Source organism: Podarcis liolepis (assembly GCF_965112155.1).
Source record: "Podarcis liolepis genome assembly, chromosome: 17".
Taxonomy (NCBI): Eukaryota; Metazoa; Chordata; class Lepidosauria; order Squamata; family Lacertidae; genus Podarcis; species Podarcis liolepis.
In genome coordinates, this window is record NC_139571.1 from 17681357 (window position 1) to 17701977 (window position 20621).

The 20621-nt window shown below is 40.1% G+C and overlaps 1 protein-coding gene across 4 annotated transcripts in view; it reads right to left on the reverse strand.

Moving 5' to 3' along the window:
* CNTLN (centlein) overlaps positions 1 to 20621 on the reverse strand; it is a 168234-nt gene that overhangs the window by 42407 nt on the left and 105206 nt on the right. For all 4 annotated transcript variants that reach the window (XR_014520625.1, XM_083482218.1, XM_083482217.1 and 1 more), the window contains 2 exons: positions 18740 to 18812; positions 16919 to 17136 (listed from right to left, as the gene is read on the reverse strand). Coding sequence is in view for 3 of the 4 variants with exons in the window: in XM_083482218.1 (XP_083338344.1) it covers positions 16919 to 17136; positions 18740 to 18812 (291 nt within the window). In the remaining variant the exon portion in view is untranslated. The remainder of the gene's footprint in view (positions 1 to 16918; positions 17137 to 18739; positions 18813 to 20621) is intronic.

Genomic DNA, 20621 nt, shown 5'->3' on the forward strand with positions numbered 1-20621 from the left:
AGAAGGGTAACTTACACATAATTATGTTGAAAGCAACAAAGACATTAACTATCAATTGTAAAAGAAACCAACTTTCCCCTAAAAGCTTTAAGCAAAAAACCCACAACTGTTTAATATGAGACTGAAGAACACTGAAACATAACCTATACTCTAGTCACCCCAAAAGCCTCTCCAAACGTCAAGACCCTAATTTACACAATCAGTGGCCCAGATCCATCAAAGTGAGTCTCAACAAGGCTTCTTCAACTTTGGGTCTACACATGTGCTTGGACCAGAACCCCAGCTATCGCTAATAATTTTGGCTGGAGCTGATGGGAGGTCCACATGCTCCTCTGAGAACCACTGAATACATCTTATTAATTATGTCCTTGTACCAAGTTCCAAAGCTAGGGGAGCAAAGAGAAGTAGTGTCGTAGGCTGTTCTCCAGTATGGAAGTGCTCTTCCAGAGCATACAACCTACTTGTCTAAGCTAGCCTTTACAGCTCAAGAGTCAAGAAAGCTTGGGGAAACTTCACTGCATTTGGATATATTTTATTATGTTCTGATGGATGGTGTTTGCTTTTGTAATCTGCTCTGAGCCTTTGAGAAAGGATAGCTTGTAGATCTAGAATCACAGAGTTGAGGTGCCTTCTGTTCAGATCTGTCACTCTAGATCTAGTCTTCCCTATCTCAAGGGCTCTGGACAGGTAACAAAAGCACCTTCCAGAAGAATTGGAACTAAATATATAAATAGCTATCGATTTATAGTAAAAATGATCTTCATGTCTACCCTATTTATATAAACTTGTAATAGCATTAAAATAGACCTTTCATATAGTACATACCTTGGGAATACTCTTTTAGCACTTAATGATAGGTCATGTTATAATTTAGATTAGACAAGGAAAGGACTGGCACGTTAGTATTAAAAACATAGTGGGGGGTGGCAGCTGAGGGCTTCTGCTTAATCAAGATAATCAAGATACACTTCTTTGCTGATCTGATGAACTCAGTAGATAATAGCAAAAGCCAGCAGATGTATGGATAAGCTGACTGAAGTTAGTGTAAACAGCATGTATTATTCCAAAAACTCTCTAGGTAACTGGCAGCAGGTTAGGATAGCAGCTGTAGACAAAAAACCATCCAAATTCTTTTCTGTAGATATACTTTTAATAGTGATCCTCAGAGGATTTTAATTACCTGTGTGTGTGTTTTATATTGTCCAGGAGCAACAGCAAAACCATAATTAAGTACTAGAATTTAAATTGGAGACAGTGATATTATTAAGTAAAATGCCTTAAAAACTGACTCGATGCAGTAATGCTTTGTAAAAAGCTTCTGCATAACCGAGTATGTCTGTAGGGTTTTCTTGTAGATCAGCCTTTCCTCTAAGCTCTCAAATAAACTATTTTACCAAAGGCTTCACCCCGAGAAGAAAGGCTTTAGCTTTGAATCATATCTTTGTGTAGTAGATTACACTGCTGTTATATCGTGTTCTAAGAAAGGTTGGAGAAAAATAATTTAACCAAATGCCACATTCTGCGTCATGCACCCCTATTCTGACATCTTTATGAAAATAATTGTCTGAAATGGAAAACTGTAGGGTTTTCTTTTTAAAGAACATAAGAAAAGCTCTGCTTGGATCAGCCAAAGCAAAGGCCTGTCTAGTCTTGCAGTCACAGTGGCCAGTCAGATACCCATGGAAAGCCCACAAGCAGAATCTGAGTTTGTGTCATGTGGTCCTGGTCCAACCATTTAGGCTCAGGACCACAATACCCCAAGGACCGCCTCTCTCCATATGAACCTACTCGGACCCCGAGATCCATCATTTGAGGCCCTTCTTCATGTGCCACCTCCACGAGAGGTCCAGAAGGTCTGGCAACACAAGAACAGGCTTTTTCTGCAGTGGCTCCCCGTTTATGGAATGCTCTCCCCAGGGAGGCTCGCCGGGTGCCTTCATTATACACCTTCAGGAACAAGGCAAAACGTTCCTCTTTAACCAGGCCTTTGGCTGGTTGACATCCAATCCCCTTTTAAAATGTGTTGTGGAGGATTATTGGCTTGTTGTTTTTATTTTTATTATGTATTTTGCGTTTTTATACTGTGATTTTATGTTGTATACCATGTGTGGGAATAGGACAGTATACAAATAATAAACACAAAAATTTATGCTTTAGTCTCATTGAAACTACAGTGGTGCCTCGCAAGACGAAAAGAATCCGTTCTGTGATTCTCTTCATCTAGCGGTTTTTTTGTCTTGCAAAGCAAGCCCATTGACGGATTAGCGGATTAGCGCTATTAGCGGCTTTTAGTGGCTTATCTGCTGATCGGATCAGCTGATAAGCGGCTTAGCGGCTTAGAAAAAGGGGGGGGGAGAAAAAAACCCCGCAGGAACTCGCAAGGCATTGTCGTCTTGCGAAGCAAGCCCATAGGAAAATCGTCTTGCGAAGCACCTCCAAAACGGAAAACCCTTTCGTCTAGCGAGTTTTCCGTCTTGCGAGGCATTCGTCTTGCGGGACACCACTGTAATGAAATAAACCACCCAAACCACATAAGCTATCCAGAGGGCACTATGCTGCCTACCCCTGCTCTAAGGTATGTTTGATCTTTACAATGATAATACATTTACCAACACACTAAAAGCAATGTATTACAGGGAGAGTTCAGGGAGGTCATTGCACCTAAGTTTTTATTTGATCAAAGCGCTCCATCTGTAGTTGTAGCCTCCAGCATTATGCGACTGAAAGCACAACGCTCCCCTTCAAAACATTTAGCTACCTTAGTGTATGTTATGAAATTCCCATCAACATCTGAGCATATTCCAATGCTGAGAGTGTAATTTCTCTGGTCATTCGATTTTCCTCCAGAGATTATCCTACTGACTCCTCCAGCATCACTTATACCCAGTCCTCTCTAGCTGACATCGCAGCTTGGATCATCTGTGCGGCATATGAAGGGAATGCCAAAGAGGAACTGAGAGACTGAAAGTAGTTTTTATGGGGACAGGAAGGATGCAAGGCAGGCTGGAATGGCTAAGTGTTGCGGCAGTTATAAATTTATACAGAACTCTGCAAAATTATAGCACCAAATGGGACTAGGTAAGTATACCCATGGTCTTCTATTTCTTTCAGATTTGGAGCTTCATATAGGTAAAATATTTATGAAAAACATATAGGACATCAGGCCACTACTGCCTTCAGATAAGAGGCTATAATAATTTAATAACTTGGAATTCCAAGATGCATATTATTTTTCATGCAAGGAATTGAAAGAAAGGAAGTCTTTCTTCTACCACATAACTACATGGAGAAAAATGGAAATGAGAAATGGCCGCCTTGTCAGATAAGACGGACAGAGCAGGGAGGGAAATAATATTCTTAGTTGCTCAGTTTCGTAAGAGCTGCCAAGATTACACATTTATAAACTATTTCCAGATAGTTACTGAAAGATAACAGTGTATTTCGCAAAATGTCAAGCAAATGAAGGTAATGCAGAGGACTTTTTAACGAGTACTTTAGCTAGTTGCTAGACTTCATCAGCCTTTAGAGACCATTAAGTACCCTTTGGTTAATTGGCCAGTGGTAGATTAATCTTTTATTCCAGCAGCACTGTTTTAACACCCCTTGCACTCTGTCAGAGTAGCAGCTGAATGACAAAATAATATTGTGCATGAATAATAAGCAGAAAAGTTAAATTAACATTTCATATTTCATATGCCATACCTGTATGTCAGCGAGAGAAAAACTTTATTTTCAAGTCCCTGACATTCAACTCTTTTTTTAAAGCAATCCAATGTTGACATCTCATTGAGTTGAATCTTCCTAATTACTGCTAATTGCCTATCAAGATTTTGCTCCCCTTGAAGTTCAGTTGTCTAGTATAAATGAACACTGCTCTAGCGCATGCTGCATAGACAGCCATGACACTTGAGGTGTGCAACATTATTATGAGGTCATACTAAATATGGTTTGCAATTAACAAAGCAGCTTTTAAAGATGCTTAAAGGTACCGAAAATGCCAATCTCTAATGAAGTGTTTAAACTACATCCCAACAGAGAAATAGAGGTATGTTCCTGTTGATAATACTGCTTTTTGCCTTAAAAATAATAATAATTTGTAAGTATTTTTTCCTGCCGATGGGATTCACACTGTAGTTTCAGTTCAAAAGATCACACTAACATGTTTTAAGGAAGATTTTGCAAACTTTCACCTCACGTGCGGAAATTAAATGCTGAAACTTATGACAAATTCTGTTATTATTATGTTCTTATATATAATAAAAGTCTCAATTTGGCAACACATCAAAAAATGTGTTAAGCAGGCCACCAACTGAAGATGACCCATCTAAAGAAGTCATCCATTAAGAAACTAATCCTGAAAGTATCTCTCAAAGCGTCTCCTCTGTCTCCCTGCTTTTCAAATAGGGCCAAATCAAGTTCTTGATTGTAGCTTCATACATTAGGGCACTGAAGGGAAGTTTAGGAATGGCAGAGCGAACTAATGTATGGCATTAAGACATTTATGTATGCTCCACGATTGTGCAAACTTGTAGTTTTAAAAACCAAAACACCGTGTGTACACTTCTTATGAACTGCTAGCTTCTGAGTGTTAGCAGAAAGGAACACCAATAAACTAACAAACTAATTAATGTAATAAAACTAATTGTAAGTTGCTGATTACCAGAGATAAATATAAATTAAACCAGTATCCCACAGAGCTAGAATTCTTTCAGATGAATTGGGCCAATGAATTCATCAGAGCTACTGTGAACTGTTTACTTGAATGCACAAGTGACCAGCGGCACAAGGCTCTTCTGCTCCTTTTAAGAGGGCATTTCGGTAGTGGTGCCCACCCTGTGGAATGCCGTCCCATCAGATGTCAAGGAAATAAAACAACAATCTTTTAGAAGACATCTGAAGGCAGCCCTGTTTAGGGAAGTTTTTAATGTTTGATGTCTTATTGTGCTTTTAATTCTGTTGGGAGCTTATACCCAGATGGGCAGGGTATAAATAATAAATTTATTATTATTATTATTATTATTATTATTATTATTATTATTATTATTATTATTTATATAAGCATATAAATCTGGCTATAGACATTATTGTATTTATCTACTGCATACATTTCCTGCAATCCAAGTACAGGCAACCCCCAAATTATGCAGGGGTTGCGTGTTCTGGGTGATTATGTGTGATCATGCCCACCTCATTATGCTCCCATTCTACCTTCTTCTAGGCCCAAAAGGACCCGCCCATTGGCAGTCACATGACAATTGGACACGCCTAAAATGGTCACTGACTGTAGATGTATAATGACACATTTGGTTCTGGCTTATTGAGTGAACTTTTATAGTATCTTTTATACAAAACCAAATATGTACACTTATGTGAACACAGGCAAATGCGATACCTTTATGCTCACTGTCCCTTATAAGGTCAAAATCCTGTGGTAGGCACCAATGTGCCACTTAGGCAGGACACGAGAGGATATCTTTGGATGTCACATTACAGTTCAGTTGCCCTGCCGTTGCTGCTCACACCAAATATTGGAGGAAGGAAAACAACAGGTTCAGAATGGCAAAATTAGGTTAGCACATCTCAAAGTAGAGGCTGGCTTTACTACGTTATTATCCAGCATCTTGCCACATCTAAGTGCTGTAAATGAAGTACTTATATGAGAGCCAGTCAGGGAATTTCACAGCCCCTACAGCTCATTACAAATTTAACAGCAGCAATGCTCAGTATTGATGTTTCAGGTAACACACAAATATACTCATTGTGGAATGCGCGTTGGATGCTTCCATCTGTTTTCCACATAGCTAACAAAAATATGGAGAAAAAGACATTAACATAATAGTAACATAATATTAAGTTTTTTTAAAAAAAATTGCTTCTGATTATTTAAATTGAATGTAACCAAAGGATATAGCCTTCCAAATGACTTTTTACATGCACAAAAAAATAAGGGGATGCTGAAAATTCATTTGCAGCATTAAGTTCTCTTTTAGGAGTGGAAGCAGCATTTTCTCTAAACTCTTCTTGTGCAATGAGTACAACAGAAAAATATACAATATTCCACCCCCTTTTTTTTTTTTTGCTTCTGTGCAGCTCAGGCATTTCACTGCCTTCTTCTTCAGCTGTAATAACGTTACACTGCATGGAATGTAGGAAGCTGTCTCCTATCAATGGCCCACGAAGCTCAGAATTATAGGTATTTACTTACTGGCATGAATCCTGTACCCTTTAGCCAAAAAGCCTCTCAAAGCAGCTTACAGAACAGTGGTCTCACCTAAACTTACCTGGAAATGCTGGGAATTCAGCCCAAGATCTTTTGAAATGAAAAACGTTGTGTTCTAGGACTGAGCTATTGTTAATTTTCTCAATAATTTTTAACACAAGTAAACATATACATACTACTGAGAAATCATGATAATAATAACACCTCTGGACAAAAGTAAGTGGCTATTAACTGCTGGAGAAAGTACAAAGCTCTATATATCTTTGACTTTCGTTCATACTAAAATGGTGAGAATAAAACAGGATACCAAGCCACATAAGATGTTCTGGATGACATTTTTGCTACCATTATCCTGAAATCTGTGACTGTTCATTAAAAATGCTTTGAGACCTTACTCCTGAGGTCCCCAATCCCATCAAACCTGTAAACGCAAGTGAAAATTAAAATGGACACAATCATTTTCTTGTTAATTCTGCATCTGTTGTTCTCACTTTTAAAGGACTCCTGTTTATCCAACAGCTTGAGGAAACCATTTAAATTTTTCACCCGTCTCCTGCAACGTGGAAAGGCCTGCGACAGTAAGCAGAATCTCACCAGGGCTAATAGGGAGGGAAGCCAGGCACACTTCCACTGGCAAATTATAGTTGCCAATCCTGGCCACAATATTGTTGTCAAACTCCACCTGTGCCTTCAGTTACCGGGCTTTTCAAGATTGTACTCTGGCTCAGTGCTGATGAGCCATTTGGCTCTGAGCTACAGAATTAACTCTCTGAGCAACTTAGCCTGCTCCCCGCTGAGTGCTTACATTGTCAATCTTTATCTCCTATCAAAGAGAGGGTCTGCCTAAATGGTTCTATGAACACTTCATGTGCCGAACTACATTCAGGCTGGGAGGGTGCTCTTTATGGACTTGGCAGGGGATTTGATGGTGGGAGGAAATCACTCGGCAATGGATAAAAATCACTGCATGGACCGAAGTGCTACGATACAGTTTAGAAAACATCCGTACAGGCCAAATTAATGGCGCTCGAGTAACAACCAAGAGTAAAGGCTATGTGCAATGAAATCAAATCTTTCCCAAGCCATAAACTCACTAAGGGGGAAGGAAGAATACTCAGTGTCCAATATTCAATACAGTGGTACTTCGGGTTACATACGCTTCAGGTTACAGACTCCACTAACCCAGAAATAGTAACTCGGGTTAAGAACTTTGCTTCAGGATAAGAACAGAAATCATGCTTCAGCAGCGCGGCGGCAGCAGGAGGCCCCATAAGCTAAAGTGGTGCTTCAGGTTAAGAACAGTTTCAGGTTAAGAACGGACCTCCGGAACGAATTAAGTACTTAACCCGAGGTACCACTGTACACGGATAATGAGGCTGACCTACTGTACAGGGTTGTTGTAGTGATTAAGACAACAGAGGTAAAATGCTCCAAATTATTGAAAAGTGCTATAACAACGTAAGGATTAAAAATTTGGCAAGTTTTAATTAGAAATGATAGTAATCTTAAATGGAATTGTAATCAAACTAAAAAAAAAAAGATTGTTTTCTGCCAATTTCCCACTGCTCAGGTTTTCGTTTATTAATATCAGTTGTGGCACATAGTCACATATTTGCAGCTTCAGTCATTTGAATATTATAGGTAAATTTGTTTGAAAAATTTGTCTATTTTGTATAAAAGCCAGAGCAAATGCTAGTTAGCAAAATCCACATTTGGATGGCATATTCATTAGGCAACTAAAATGTTACAAAGTAGTGTGCCCACCTTGAAGCTTTCCTGAACGCTTCATCAGGGTAGATTGGTTTTTCAATTTTTAATTTTTAAAAAAACAGGGGGAGGAGACAGCTTATGCTGAAGCATGTTTGAACCATGGCTTCCCTCAAAGACTCTTGGGGACTGTAGTTTGTTTGGGGTGTTGGGAATTGTAGTTCTTTGAGGAGTAAACTATTGTTCCCAGGATTCTATGTGTGAAAGAGGAACCATGGGAGGAAGCAGGCAGTCCAATGAAGCTACTAGGTGCCATGCAGGTTCCAGGTTGCACACCTAGAAGTGATGGGAAGAAGCATACAATAGTTGATCACCTACATTTAATCTCTGGCTTTGTGTATACAAAGCTTTCTCCGTATTCCTGTTTATCACTTACCAAGGAACTATTGCTATTATTTATTAATTTATATACCAGTCATATGCTTCTTAACAGTTTAAATCTATAAATAAAATCTAAATGTAATGAAGCTACATAGAGCATCCCTAATATACAATGAATAAGCTAGTTAAGAAGAATGACAAAACACTTAAAAGCAGTTTAAGCAGTAAGATCAGAAGATCAAGCTCAGAGGAGTGCTTGCCTAAAGAAGTGTGTTTTCAGCAGCCGACAGAATGCCAATAATGATGGGCCTCTCATATTACAGCATGGAGGGCACTCCATAACACTGGCACCACCGGTAAAAGAAGCCTATCACCATGTTACTGAAAGCTGATCATCATCATCCGGCTGTGGCAAATCTAACTGGGTACCATTTGCTGATCCCACTGCCCTTATCAGGCAGTTGAGAGCAATATAGTTTTCTATCTGGTCCAGTTGATTTAGGGCTGGCTCGGTGGCTGATAGGCAGCCAGTGGTGATCCCTCAGCATGGCCAGGATATGTGCCCAATGATGAGCATCCCTCACCACAGTTCCTTAGGTATTATCTGGGTTTTATATTTTCAAAAACAGAGGACCAGCCATTGCATGCTTCTTCTTCCCAGCTAGATTTCTTTACTGCCTTCTGGTCTGATGAATATTTCCGGCAACCTCAAAAGCTAACGCCTATTAATAACATTTTGGTTGTCTCCATCAAGGTATTGCCCTAATGTGGAATTTTGAATTTTTATTCCAAGCCTTTGCTTATTATTAGTTAACAAAAACTTGTTTCACATTTGATTTGACAGTTTAGTTTCTTGGAAAAAAATCTGTACATTCTAAAATAAATAATTCAGTTATTTTTGAAATGCATACCAAAACATTTTGAAAACATGTACAGTGCAGGAATTTTTTTTGGATGGTATTACCATGAGATCAAAGCCATAGATTTTGTGACCACAGTGCATGCTGAGATTTTAATGAGACAGGCTCTCTCTTTTTCCCTCTCTCCCACACACCTGTAGGTGAACTGAGACTAGCAAGGGAATTCCTACAGGGAATATAAGCAGATTCTTTTATTCTGTGATGTATGAGAACTATCAATTTGCTACAAACAGAACAGAAATTATTGACTTGTGTTGTTCAGATCACATTTACTGACTTAAAATATTCTGATCCCAAGTGCATTTGAAAACAGAGTGGAAAAATAGTATGACTTTATTGGACAGGGTATTTCAAATGATAATCATACTTCTCTGAAACATAATATAAAAACCGCAGCCATTGGGTTAACAAATATCACTCGCCTGAGCTAGAATATAGGACATAGGGATAAGACAGTCACGTCCAATTCCACATAGATTCTCAGCTTGGATCCTGTTTTTTGCCCAGTTTACCTTACGAACATGATCCAAGTGACATTTCACAAATTCCTGGATAAATGTTGCTACACTCTGCCAGCAGAGAGACAGGCTGTGTCATGTACAGATCAATAATAGCACCGTGTTTCATCAGCCTCAAAATCAAAAGTGCTTCATCTGGCAAAAGCCATAGCCCTTGAGAACCCGACATATATATACTAAATATCCTACTAGGATTGTCCGCTATGCAGGCTGCCAAGTCAAAGTAAAAACAATTCAGGGAGTAGACAATGAAAAATTATATAAATAGGACTTTTCGGTTGTTATCACCAGAGTTGTACAAAGGAAAATCACAAACTAGCTGCCGAAAAGAAAAGCTGTTTTTCAGTTCTTAGCATAAATACTTTTGGAAAAATTAACTGCTAGCATGAGGTGCTTTGTCCAGAAAATAAACTGTCCTGGTGAGTATGAAGGCCACAAACACTAAAAGACATTCACTGGGCTATGGTAGTACATAGAAAAAATATTAGACCCCATATAGGAAAGTAAAAATAAAAAACACCTAGTGTAACATTTTATCAGAGTACAGTATTGAGGCATGGCTTAGCTTCTCAAGTTACAGAATCTTGGAAAGCCCAGTTAGCAAGTCCATCATCTGAGTTCTTGGAAAGCTTTCAATAAATGCAACTGAGGAGACAACTAAGAATGGGAGCAAATAGCCATCTAGCTGCACTTGACGAAGGCAGGAGCAACTGAATCCTGGGAGCCCTACATCAATCTGTGGGAAGAGCCAACACCCAATCTGCTGACCTTTAGTTGTAGGAATGAGGAAATTGCATGGGCTTCATTTTTGGTATAAAAAACAACAACAAGAAACAAGAAGAAGCAACAAAAATGCCTTAAAATTTTGTTTCTACCTGTTTCCATGCAAAATGAAGCTAACAGTCTTATTTGTGAAACAGAAACTGAGAACTAATTTCACAATTTTTTTGGTAGATGCGATTTTGAGCCAGCAGAAATGTATTCAGTACTCTGGCTACAATCCAGAATGACATACACACACACACACTTGAAATATTTATTTCAGAAAATGTACCTGAACCTATATCAAATGCAAATATATTGACACAAATTGTGCACAGAAAGCAGGGAATGGCCTCAAAGCATTCTGACCGCACTTCATTTTCAGAGAGCTACAGATTTTTTTTGATGGGTTGGAGATATTCTGAATTTCTTGGCAGTCACCAACACTGGCTATTGAATATAGTTGATACAGAAAGAACTTGAGTACTGAACCCTGCAAAGGAAAAGCCAACTTGTACCCACTTTGTGTCTCTTCTGTGAGTCTCACACACCAAGTAAAGGCACAAGCCCTCTTCACAACAGTGGAGAAAAGATCTTAGGAAATGTTTCCTACCCCAGTATGCAAATATAAAGGAATTTATAAGTTTTCTAGAATGTGCAAACAGTTTCCATCCAGGAGACATTTGCTTCTCATCTTAGATTGTTTTAGTTTAAGTTTAGATGAGTTAAATTGTATCTATACAGGACAACTGCTTTTGTATCTGGAATGCACACACACAAGTTGTATGTAACTACAGAAGCAATTAAAAGCTTTTAAAAAGTGACTTTTGTACATGCTAAAGGTTTATCTAGGACATAGGCAATGTTGATGGTTTTAACTCCTGTTATCAGTGAGTAATTAGAATAATAAAAGATACAAATGACTGGTTCTTGAACACAATTTAGAAGTAGCACCCTCTAATCCTATGATTCAGGGATCCAGAAGGACTATTCCCTTTCTAGAAAACAAAGATGGGGAACACTGCCTCTTCCAGACTTCCAGACACCATTTGCTTTTTTATTCTTTCATGTGAGAGAAATCATTATCAAATACAAAAATAAATAGAATACGCTAAAAATAACTGGTGCTTGGGGGAAAGCTTATAAATATTACCAGTTTTAGCAGGAACGCTTAAAGCGATTAAGAAATGGTACAACTATTAAGTTACATATTATCAGCATTATGAAGTATTATGTGACACCCAGAAATTGTATATATTAAAGGAAGAGTTCTGTGTTATAAACCACTACCAAGAAAACAAAACAAAAACAAAATAAGGGATTTTTGTTGCACTGGAATGAATCACAACTGAAAACTTGTGATACAATTATAGCAAAATCACGCCATATGTACAAGAAAAAACTGGTATACTATAGTTTGTATTAAGTTTGCAGCTAAAAGAAGAGGGCCGTGTACAGTTTTAAACTCCCGATATTTAAATAAAAGAATATAAAGCACATACCTAACGGGCACGTTGGAAATGGGACTTTCAAGTGCTGAACATCAGCTGAATCGGGCCCCTTACTTTATGCCAAGGAAATCCACAGGGATGTGCCTTTGTTTTCTAGGAAGGCTATGCACCAGTATTTGAATACCAGCACTCCCTCTTTGAGGATAATTCACTTGCCTTGCCACATTATACCTTTTTAGCATCTAGCATCTATCAACATTCAGTTTGCATTACAATGAATATAAGCACTCAGACAGGTCTGATTCATGCCAAACAGCTGCTGTAATTTATGAATAAGCCGCATTTCCAACATGCAGCCTATGTAAGTTCATTAATAATGGAAGACTTTTTAAATAGCAATCCTGCTTTAGAGATCAGTAGAACATAAAAGGCATTTTGTTTGATCGCGGAAACACAAACCTACGGAAAGGAAAAATCTCCTACTGTATCGTGCCCTTGTACTTTAAAAAATATGTATGTCACAAAATGAAAAGAGTTACTAATTAGTATCATAACGCTGAAATGGAACCCCAAAAAAGGTCACCCAGACCTGGTCACCATGGGACCACCCACCCACTAGCCAGAGAGCAATCCAATAATTATAATTTTATTATTTATACCCTGGCCATCTGACTGGCTCGCCCCAACCACCCTGGGCAGCTTCCAGCATATAAAAAAACACAATAAAACATCAAACATTAACAACTTCCCTATAGAGGGCTGCCTTCTGGTGTGTTCTAAAGGTTGTATAGCTACTTATCTCCTTGATGTCTCATGGGAGGGCATTCCACATGGAGGGTGACACCAGGGAGAAGGCCCTCTGCCTGGTTCCCTGTATGGAAACCACCAGAAGGCCCTTGGAGCTGGACCTCAGTTTCTGGGCCAAATGACGGGGTGGAGACACTCCTTCAGGTATACAGGGCCGAGGCTGTTGAGGGCTTTAAAGGTCATCTGCAACACAATGCCACCCACATTAGCAGAGAGTGCTGAACACAAGAAAAGCGTTTGGGGCAAACAGCTTCAGATGGCTTCTACCAGACCTGTGCTCTTCCAGATATCGTTAGGCTCCAACTCCCATCAACCCCAGCCAGCATGTCCCAATGTCTGGAATGATACAAGAATCCCTGCACGCCCATCGAAATCGGTCAGACCTTGATAAAAAATAATAATTCCACACTGTAGACAACTGTATGTGTAGAAATCAGCTTCAACATGTGCAGCCCCATAGCCTAAATCTGCATAGTTTCTGCCTGAATTCTGTTTTTCATTCACCCTGTGTGGTAGATACTAGGGCAGCTATTCTCAACCTGTGGGTCCCCAGATGTTGTTGAACTACAACTCCCATCCCCCCTAGCTAGCAAGGCGGAGCTCAGGGATGATGGGAGTTGTAGTCCAACAACATCTGGTGACCCACAGGTTGAGAACCGCTGTAGGGTGTTATGGAATGACAGGAACTGGTATACATTATTATTGTTCTTATTTATTAAATTTGTATACTGCTCTATACCCACAGGTCTCAGGTCAGTTCTCAACATAAAAGTGCAATATAAAATACACATAATAAAAATAAAAATAAAAACAAGAACAACCCAATAATCCCCCCCAATACACATTTTAAAAGGGCATTGTATGTCAATCAACCAAGACCTGGTTAAAGAGGAACATTTTTGCCTGGCAACTATAGGTGTATGATGAAGGCACCAGGCGAGTCTCACTGGGAAGAGCATTCCACAAATGGGGAGCCACTGCAGAAAAGGTCCATTCTCTTGTTGCCATCCTCTGGACCTCTCATGGAGGAGGCACACGAAAAAAGGGCTTAGGGTCCAGCTAGGGGAGAGGCAGTGAATGAGACTGAGTTGTGAAACTGGGTTTTCTGTGAGATATAGCTGAGAGAGCAGAGAGAAAAGGAATGACTAGAATGGAATTGATGGCAGGGCTTTTGCTTTTGTGAATTCAATTTAAGTGTTTGACAGTGATACAAGTAACTCAGTCTCTTCTAAAGATGTACCAAGTTAAAGCAAAAGTTACCTCCCTTAAGCCAACAGAGCTCTGAAATGCTAAGGAGGTTTTCAGTGCAAAACACAGAAAGCACTGAACAACCAAGATTTTCTTTTACAAATTACTAGCATCACTGGAACTCCTTAAGAAACGCCTGCAGTCGTTTTTGAAATGCTACTGGAGGAATTCTTTAGGCTGAAACGCAGCAATCCCAAGCAGAAACAACAGTTACACATCTGGAAGAGGAGCTGCTTCACAGCCTTTGTGTACTGCTGCCCAAAGGAGCTGCAAACAGTTGCCTGGCAGGTTGCAAGTCTGTTCCCTTTTTTAAAAGCCTGGCCTCTTCAGACGAGAAGGGTTTGCTCAGCTACTCAGTCCTTTTCAGATGTCAAAGGCAACCCATAAAACAATCCGATTACTCCTGTGGAGCCACTTCTGTAGCAGTATGGGAATGGGAGCAAAGGATTCTGGGTAGCTTTGTCGTGGGGGGGGCTTTGTAATTGGGTCGCTACATTTAAAAGGCAATGATTACTGACTTAAATTACAGTATGGCAGTTTTGTATTGTATCTTGCATCCCTTGCGCCTCTATGAGTTTTTGCTATGCTAATGTTATACCTTACCCATGTATAATTGTCATTACCCTAGTACATACAGCAGAGGATGTCTTAATCTGAGAAGACATCTGGTGATGGAAATTCCAGCACTGCCATTAGACACAGGGGGTGTGAGGGGAAAAACAAGCTTTTAAAAAGAGTTTCCCTGAATTTTGCCAATAATTCTTCCATGACATTTTTCTAAGGAACTCCTGAAAGATCAGATCCCATCACTTCCACATTAAGTAACAACTCCAGCTGTGATTTCTACACACTGAGTGGAAAGCCTAACTACTTTACTCACAAACAGAAGGTCTTGTTTCAGTACTTATGATGAGTCTCGGAAACTGTACACCAAATCCCAAATGCGCAGTCACCCTGCAGTAATTTTGCTGGAAAATATGGGGGGCAAGGTTTTCATTGCAAAGATAACACAATATGGGCTCTGGAATTCTACAGATAATTCATGTAACTAAGAGAAAATATTAAATCCAACATACATATTATGAGATAGCTACAAACATGCACTGTGTGTGAGAGAGGGGTGGAGGAGGGAGGGATAATGAATCTAGCCATCCAGGAAACAGACGCCAGCCAATCCTCGGGTTGCAGGAACTGTAAAATCAGTCTCGAAAATGAACATCTGGAACATTTACATCTTAAATCTAGAGCTGATCTTATACAACCAGAGTCCATGGGGATGATGATAAAGTATTGACTGAATGAATACCTGTTTGTGTTGATTTACATACCTTTTTCTTCAGTTTCATTCAGTCAAAAGGTTATCTTGTCTACGCATACTATGTTAACAAGTTTTTATGATGTATAAGCAGAGGTGGGTTTTTTTGAGCTAAGAGCAACTTTCCCTGCAGCTACTACTATCCACAATTTTAAACCCGTCCAGATCATTCCAGGGGCTTGTATTTTCACTTCCATCCTGTCCTGCTTTGCAGCCTATAGATGCCAAAAACCATCTACATCCATTAAAATATTACGTGGGTGGGCAGTAAGCATGACAGCATGTCATTAAAGGATAATAGCATAAGAAAATATCTGCTGTTGTCCACAAACTTTTGTAATCAATAGATGCCAAAGATCATCTACATCTATTACAACATTTCCAGAGTGAATTGTAAGTGTAACATCACATCATAAAAAGCACATGTCAGTATCTCCTGCTGCCCACTAAGTTACTACATTACCACTCAGTGACCTAGTTCTCATATCAACACTAAGCCAAACCTTGGCTTGGCACCAATGCACACAATCTTGGAGAGGAGCTTGCAGCTTTCTTTGCTGATCCAAGCCAAGATTTGGCTTGGTGTATCACCGGAACCTGGACTCATGAGCTATAACTAAAGTTTGCCCATTGATTTACAGCTCGTGGATTGTTTGGGAAAGCTAACCAGCCAATTTCTTGATCATAGGCAGTACTAAAAATGTGTTTTTTCTATCACTTGGTCTTTTGAAACCCAAAGCTACCTCTAAAATGCATATGTTCCTGCAGTGACTACAGCGATGTTTTACCTCCTTAATTTTCACTGGAAGGTAGCCGAAACCTCTTCTTAAAGTGATTTCTCCTTTGGTAGCACTAATAGAGCACGTTAAGAATAACTGGGTGAAATCAGAAAATTAAAATTGGATGCTGAGATTTGGCACATAACTTGTATAGATAGATATTTTGCCCAACTTTCTGCAACAGTTTTATCTCTCTCTTTTTTGGCTTGGAGACAATTACTTTTTCTGTAACCTGCATCTAGTGTGTTTGTTAGTAAAGGCAGCAATGGAAAAATGTGTGTGACTATTTTTACATGTGGTCTAGTTTCCATATTTTCTCAAAAGTTACCTTCAAAAACTCTGGTCACCTAGGGGAGGAGAAAGGATGAAGAAATCTGAAAAGACATTTGCCAAAATCCAGTTCTACCTGTCCTCACAAGCCCCAAGTAGGCAAGGAGAATTTCTAGGCTTTGATCACATGCCAGTCCAACACAGTCTTTTGCGGTTAGGTACATTATTTATGGCTTTCAATTAACTTACTATCAGAAGATTGCTCAGGAGGAATATGCCAATATGAGCACTACCTGTATGCCTTTACCACAAGACAAACAAGTGTCAGGTAGGTGTTCATATTTTTTGATGCTTGGCATGGATAGCTAAATGAAATCTCCATATTCAGAAGTATAATGTACCTTTGTGAATTTCACAATAGCAGTGTCATGCACCCACAGGTATCTCTGAATTCAGATAGATAGGTAAACAGATGTATATGATTAATTTGGCCACCAAACTTTGGTTTTCTTGCATGTCGAGACTACAGTGCACCATTACCTGAATAGTTTGCTTGCTGGCCTGAAGTCTTTGTTCAACAAGATGCAGCTGGGATGTTAATTTTTTATTTGTTTCCCTGGACGTTTTGAGAGATGACATGGCTGTTTTTTTCGAATTCTGAAGAACGGCTAACTGCTGCTGTAAGGATGTAATCCGTCCCCTGAGTGAAATGGCACAGCCAGGTTTCTGACCCACGATACTTCTCTTCTCTCTGTTTACTAAACATTGGTCACAAAGATCAACAATTAATTTGATGGTTTCCATTGACCTTTGATGAAATGGTCATCTTCTCGTCACACTTTAATGCCTCACAACTAAACATTCTTTAGAATCAAGTCCTAATCAAGCCCACTTTTCTAGTTGAGACAATACAGGATTTAGTATACAGTACTACTATGTCGAGGGACGTGGGTGGCACTGTGGGTTAAACCACAGAGCCTAGAACTTGCCGATCAGAAGGTCGGTGGTTCGAATCCCCGTGACGGGGTGAGCTCCCATTGCTCGGTCCCAGCTCTTGCCAACCTAGCAGTTTGAAAGCATTTCAAAGTGCTAGTAGATAAATAGGTACTACTCCGGCGGGAAGGTAAACGACGTTTCTGTGCGCTGCTCTGGTTCGCCAGAAGTGGCTTAGTCATGCTGGCCACATGACCCGGAAGCTGTACGCCAGCTCCCTCAGCCAATAAGGCGAGATGACTGGACCTAATGGTCAGGGGTCCCTTTACCTTTACTTACTACTATGTGGGCATTAAATGCTGTGCGCATGACTGATAGAAGACAATTTAAAAGTAACGTATCAGAAGTGAAGAGGGTGTGTCTTCAAATTTCTCTATTTGCAAATTTGAAAGCACATTGGTTATCATAGTAGAGACAACAGGCGGAGCAGGCCAGGCGTTATCGTTTGATTTTGGATCAGACTGTGCTGAAGGAAATGCCCTCCAAGGTCCTAAACTCTGAATCATTCTTCTTGACCTGCAAACGCAACTCCAGAGAGTACTGGCTGTGCGCCCCCACCTCAGAATACAAGGCAGACATGAAGAATACTGCATTCTCCCAGTTAAGAATTTGTCCAGAATTTGACCATCTCCAACACCTTTCTTACTTCAAATGAATACCATAGGTAAAGGTAAAGGGACCCCTGACCATTAGGTCCAGTCGTGGTCGACTCTGGGGTTGCAGCGCTCATCTCGCTTTATGGCCGAGGGAGCCGGCGTACAGCTTCCGGGTCATGTGGTCAGCAGGACTAAGCCCCTTCTGGCGAACCAGAGCAGAACACGGAAACGCCGTCTATCTTCCCGCCGGAGCGGTACCTATTTATCTACTTGCACTTTGACGTGCTTTCAGACTGATAGGTTGGCAGGAGCTGGGACCAAACAACGGGAGCTCACCCCATCACAAGGATTCGAACCGCCGACCTTCTGATCGGCAAGTCCTAGGCTCTGTGGTTTAACCCACAGCGCCACCCATACTTTTCCAAAATACTTGGGATTAGGTCATAAGACTGTACAAAATTCAGCACTAATGCAGTCATGATTTTGCTCATCCAGTTATCAGTGTGTTCTCAATTTGTTTTTATTTAGGGTGATTTAGGCTTCTGGTAAATAATAATTAAAGGTGTCTGTACTGTTCTGTTACTGCTCAAAACCCTACTAATGTTCATGAACAGAAATAAGTTACAGAAATTGGCCTCAGATACCAGGGGCAGGAGAAAAATACATGCATATGTGATATTTAACTGGCTTAGTTTACATTAAAAGTCACTCTACACAGATATTAGAGTGCAATGATAATAGGATGACAAATTTTACTTTATAAGAATCTTACCTTTACTTGGGATGAGAGCTGAATGCAAGATCTTCTTTCTGTGGAAAGGAACTACTTCTGTTTCTTTCTTTTGCTAGAGTCACCAAAAAGAAACATGTACAGAATAGTAGAGCATGTGGCTATACATGAGATAGTTCTGATACAAATCAGCTAAGGAGGACACCTTCACCCTGGTGTGGCTTCCCTTTATCACACATACAGCACAACTAAACAATTACCTATCCCCCACAACATAATACAAATCAATATGGATAATCTGGCCCTAGCAAAAAAAACAACAACAACCCATACCATCAAACCACACTGTAACAAACTGAATGCAACCAACCAAATTCTGGACTCTCTAATCTCTTGCAATGCCTATCTATCTATGTACATATGCACACAAATAACCTACCCTCGTGATGCTGACACGAAAACCCTGCACAAACACTATGCACTAGGACAAAAGATCATTATCCCCCTACCTCCCTCGCTCCTTCTCTCTCTCTCTCTCTCTCTCTCTCTCACTCTCTCTCTCTCTCTCTCTCTCCCCTCTCTTTTCCCCCAACAGTACAATATGACAATAGTGTCTTATACCAAATGTAAACGAACTGTGAAATAGACTCTATGAAAGTGGAGGTGCTAGATGCACTTTTACTTGTTTATTTGTTTGTTTTGTAACACAAGGAAACATTTAATATAAAATATTTTTGTTTAAAAAGCTACAGATTATCCTTCCCTTTGTGAATCGACAAGAGACTAATCAACAATGTACAAAGTGAAGCACTTCCTGTATTTACGGAACTCTGAATACAGTGGTGCCTCGCAAGACGAAATTAATCCATTCCGCGAGTCTCTTCGTCTAGCGGTTTTTTCGTCTTGCGAAGCAACCCTATTAGCGGCTTAGCGGATTAACGCTATTAGCGGTTTAGCGGCTATTAAAGGCTTAGCGGATTAGCGGCTAAAAGGCTATTAGCGGCTTAGCAGCTTAGAAAAAGGGGGGGGAAGCGGAAAAAAATCGGAACACTCGCAAGACATTTTTGTCTTGCAAAGCAAGCCCATAGGGAAAATCGTCTTGCAAAGCAGCTCAAAAACGGAAAACCCTTTCGTCTAGCGGGTTTTCCGTCTTGCGAGGCATTTGTCTTGCGGGGCACCACTGTACATAAAGCTTGGGATTGTGCATGTGCTGCTTAGTAAGGTGAGAGCAGTAAGAATACGGGAGTAGTCAATCACACCCTGCATAACTGGAAGGCTGCTCTGTGGAGGAGAACAAACTTTGGGAATTCACCTGGGCAATCACTCAGACAGACCATCAAAATATACCTTAATGCAGATCAACGCATCTTCCCAAACACACTTTATTATGCTCAGAAACACTGTGAGATACCGAACAAAAATTTCTCTGTGGAACACATATCTGAAATGCCAATGCAAATCTCATTCAGCTCAATCATGGCTCCTACTAGAACAGCATTTAACAGCTGTATATCAGGGTTCATATAAACTAAGCTCTCTTTGGACAACAAATAACAGTGTGAAGGGTGCGCTGCCTGATGAGCCAAGCAGAAACACCTGGTAGCTACACAGATGCAAACAGGATTTGCAGTGACACTGTGAAAACAAAGAGATCCGTGCTGTGAGTGACTTTAAAGAAATAGTTGCCACACAGCACAGGTTTCATACAGGGCTACTATACTTGTGACTGATTGCAAGATCTGTTGCAGAGGTAAGTAAATGCCTAGGATGTGATTTTCAGCTGCTGCACCAGTGCAACGTCATACAACACTAACAATATTTGATAAGAGTGGCTGTTTAGCCAGCTTGTTCATGCCTTATCAGACTTGTGATGTTGCCACTTCCTCATAGTTTGATCCCCTGCCACTCTGTTAACATATCTTAA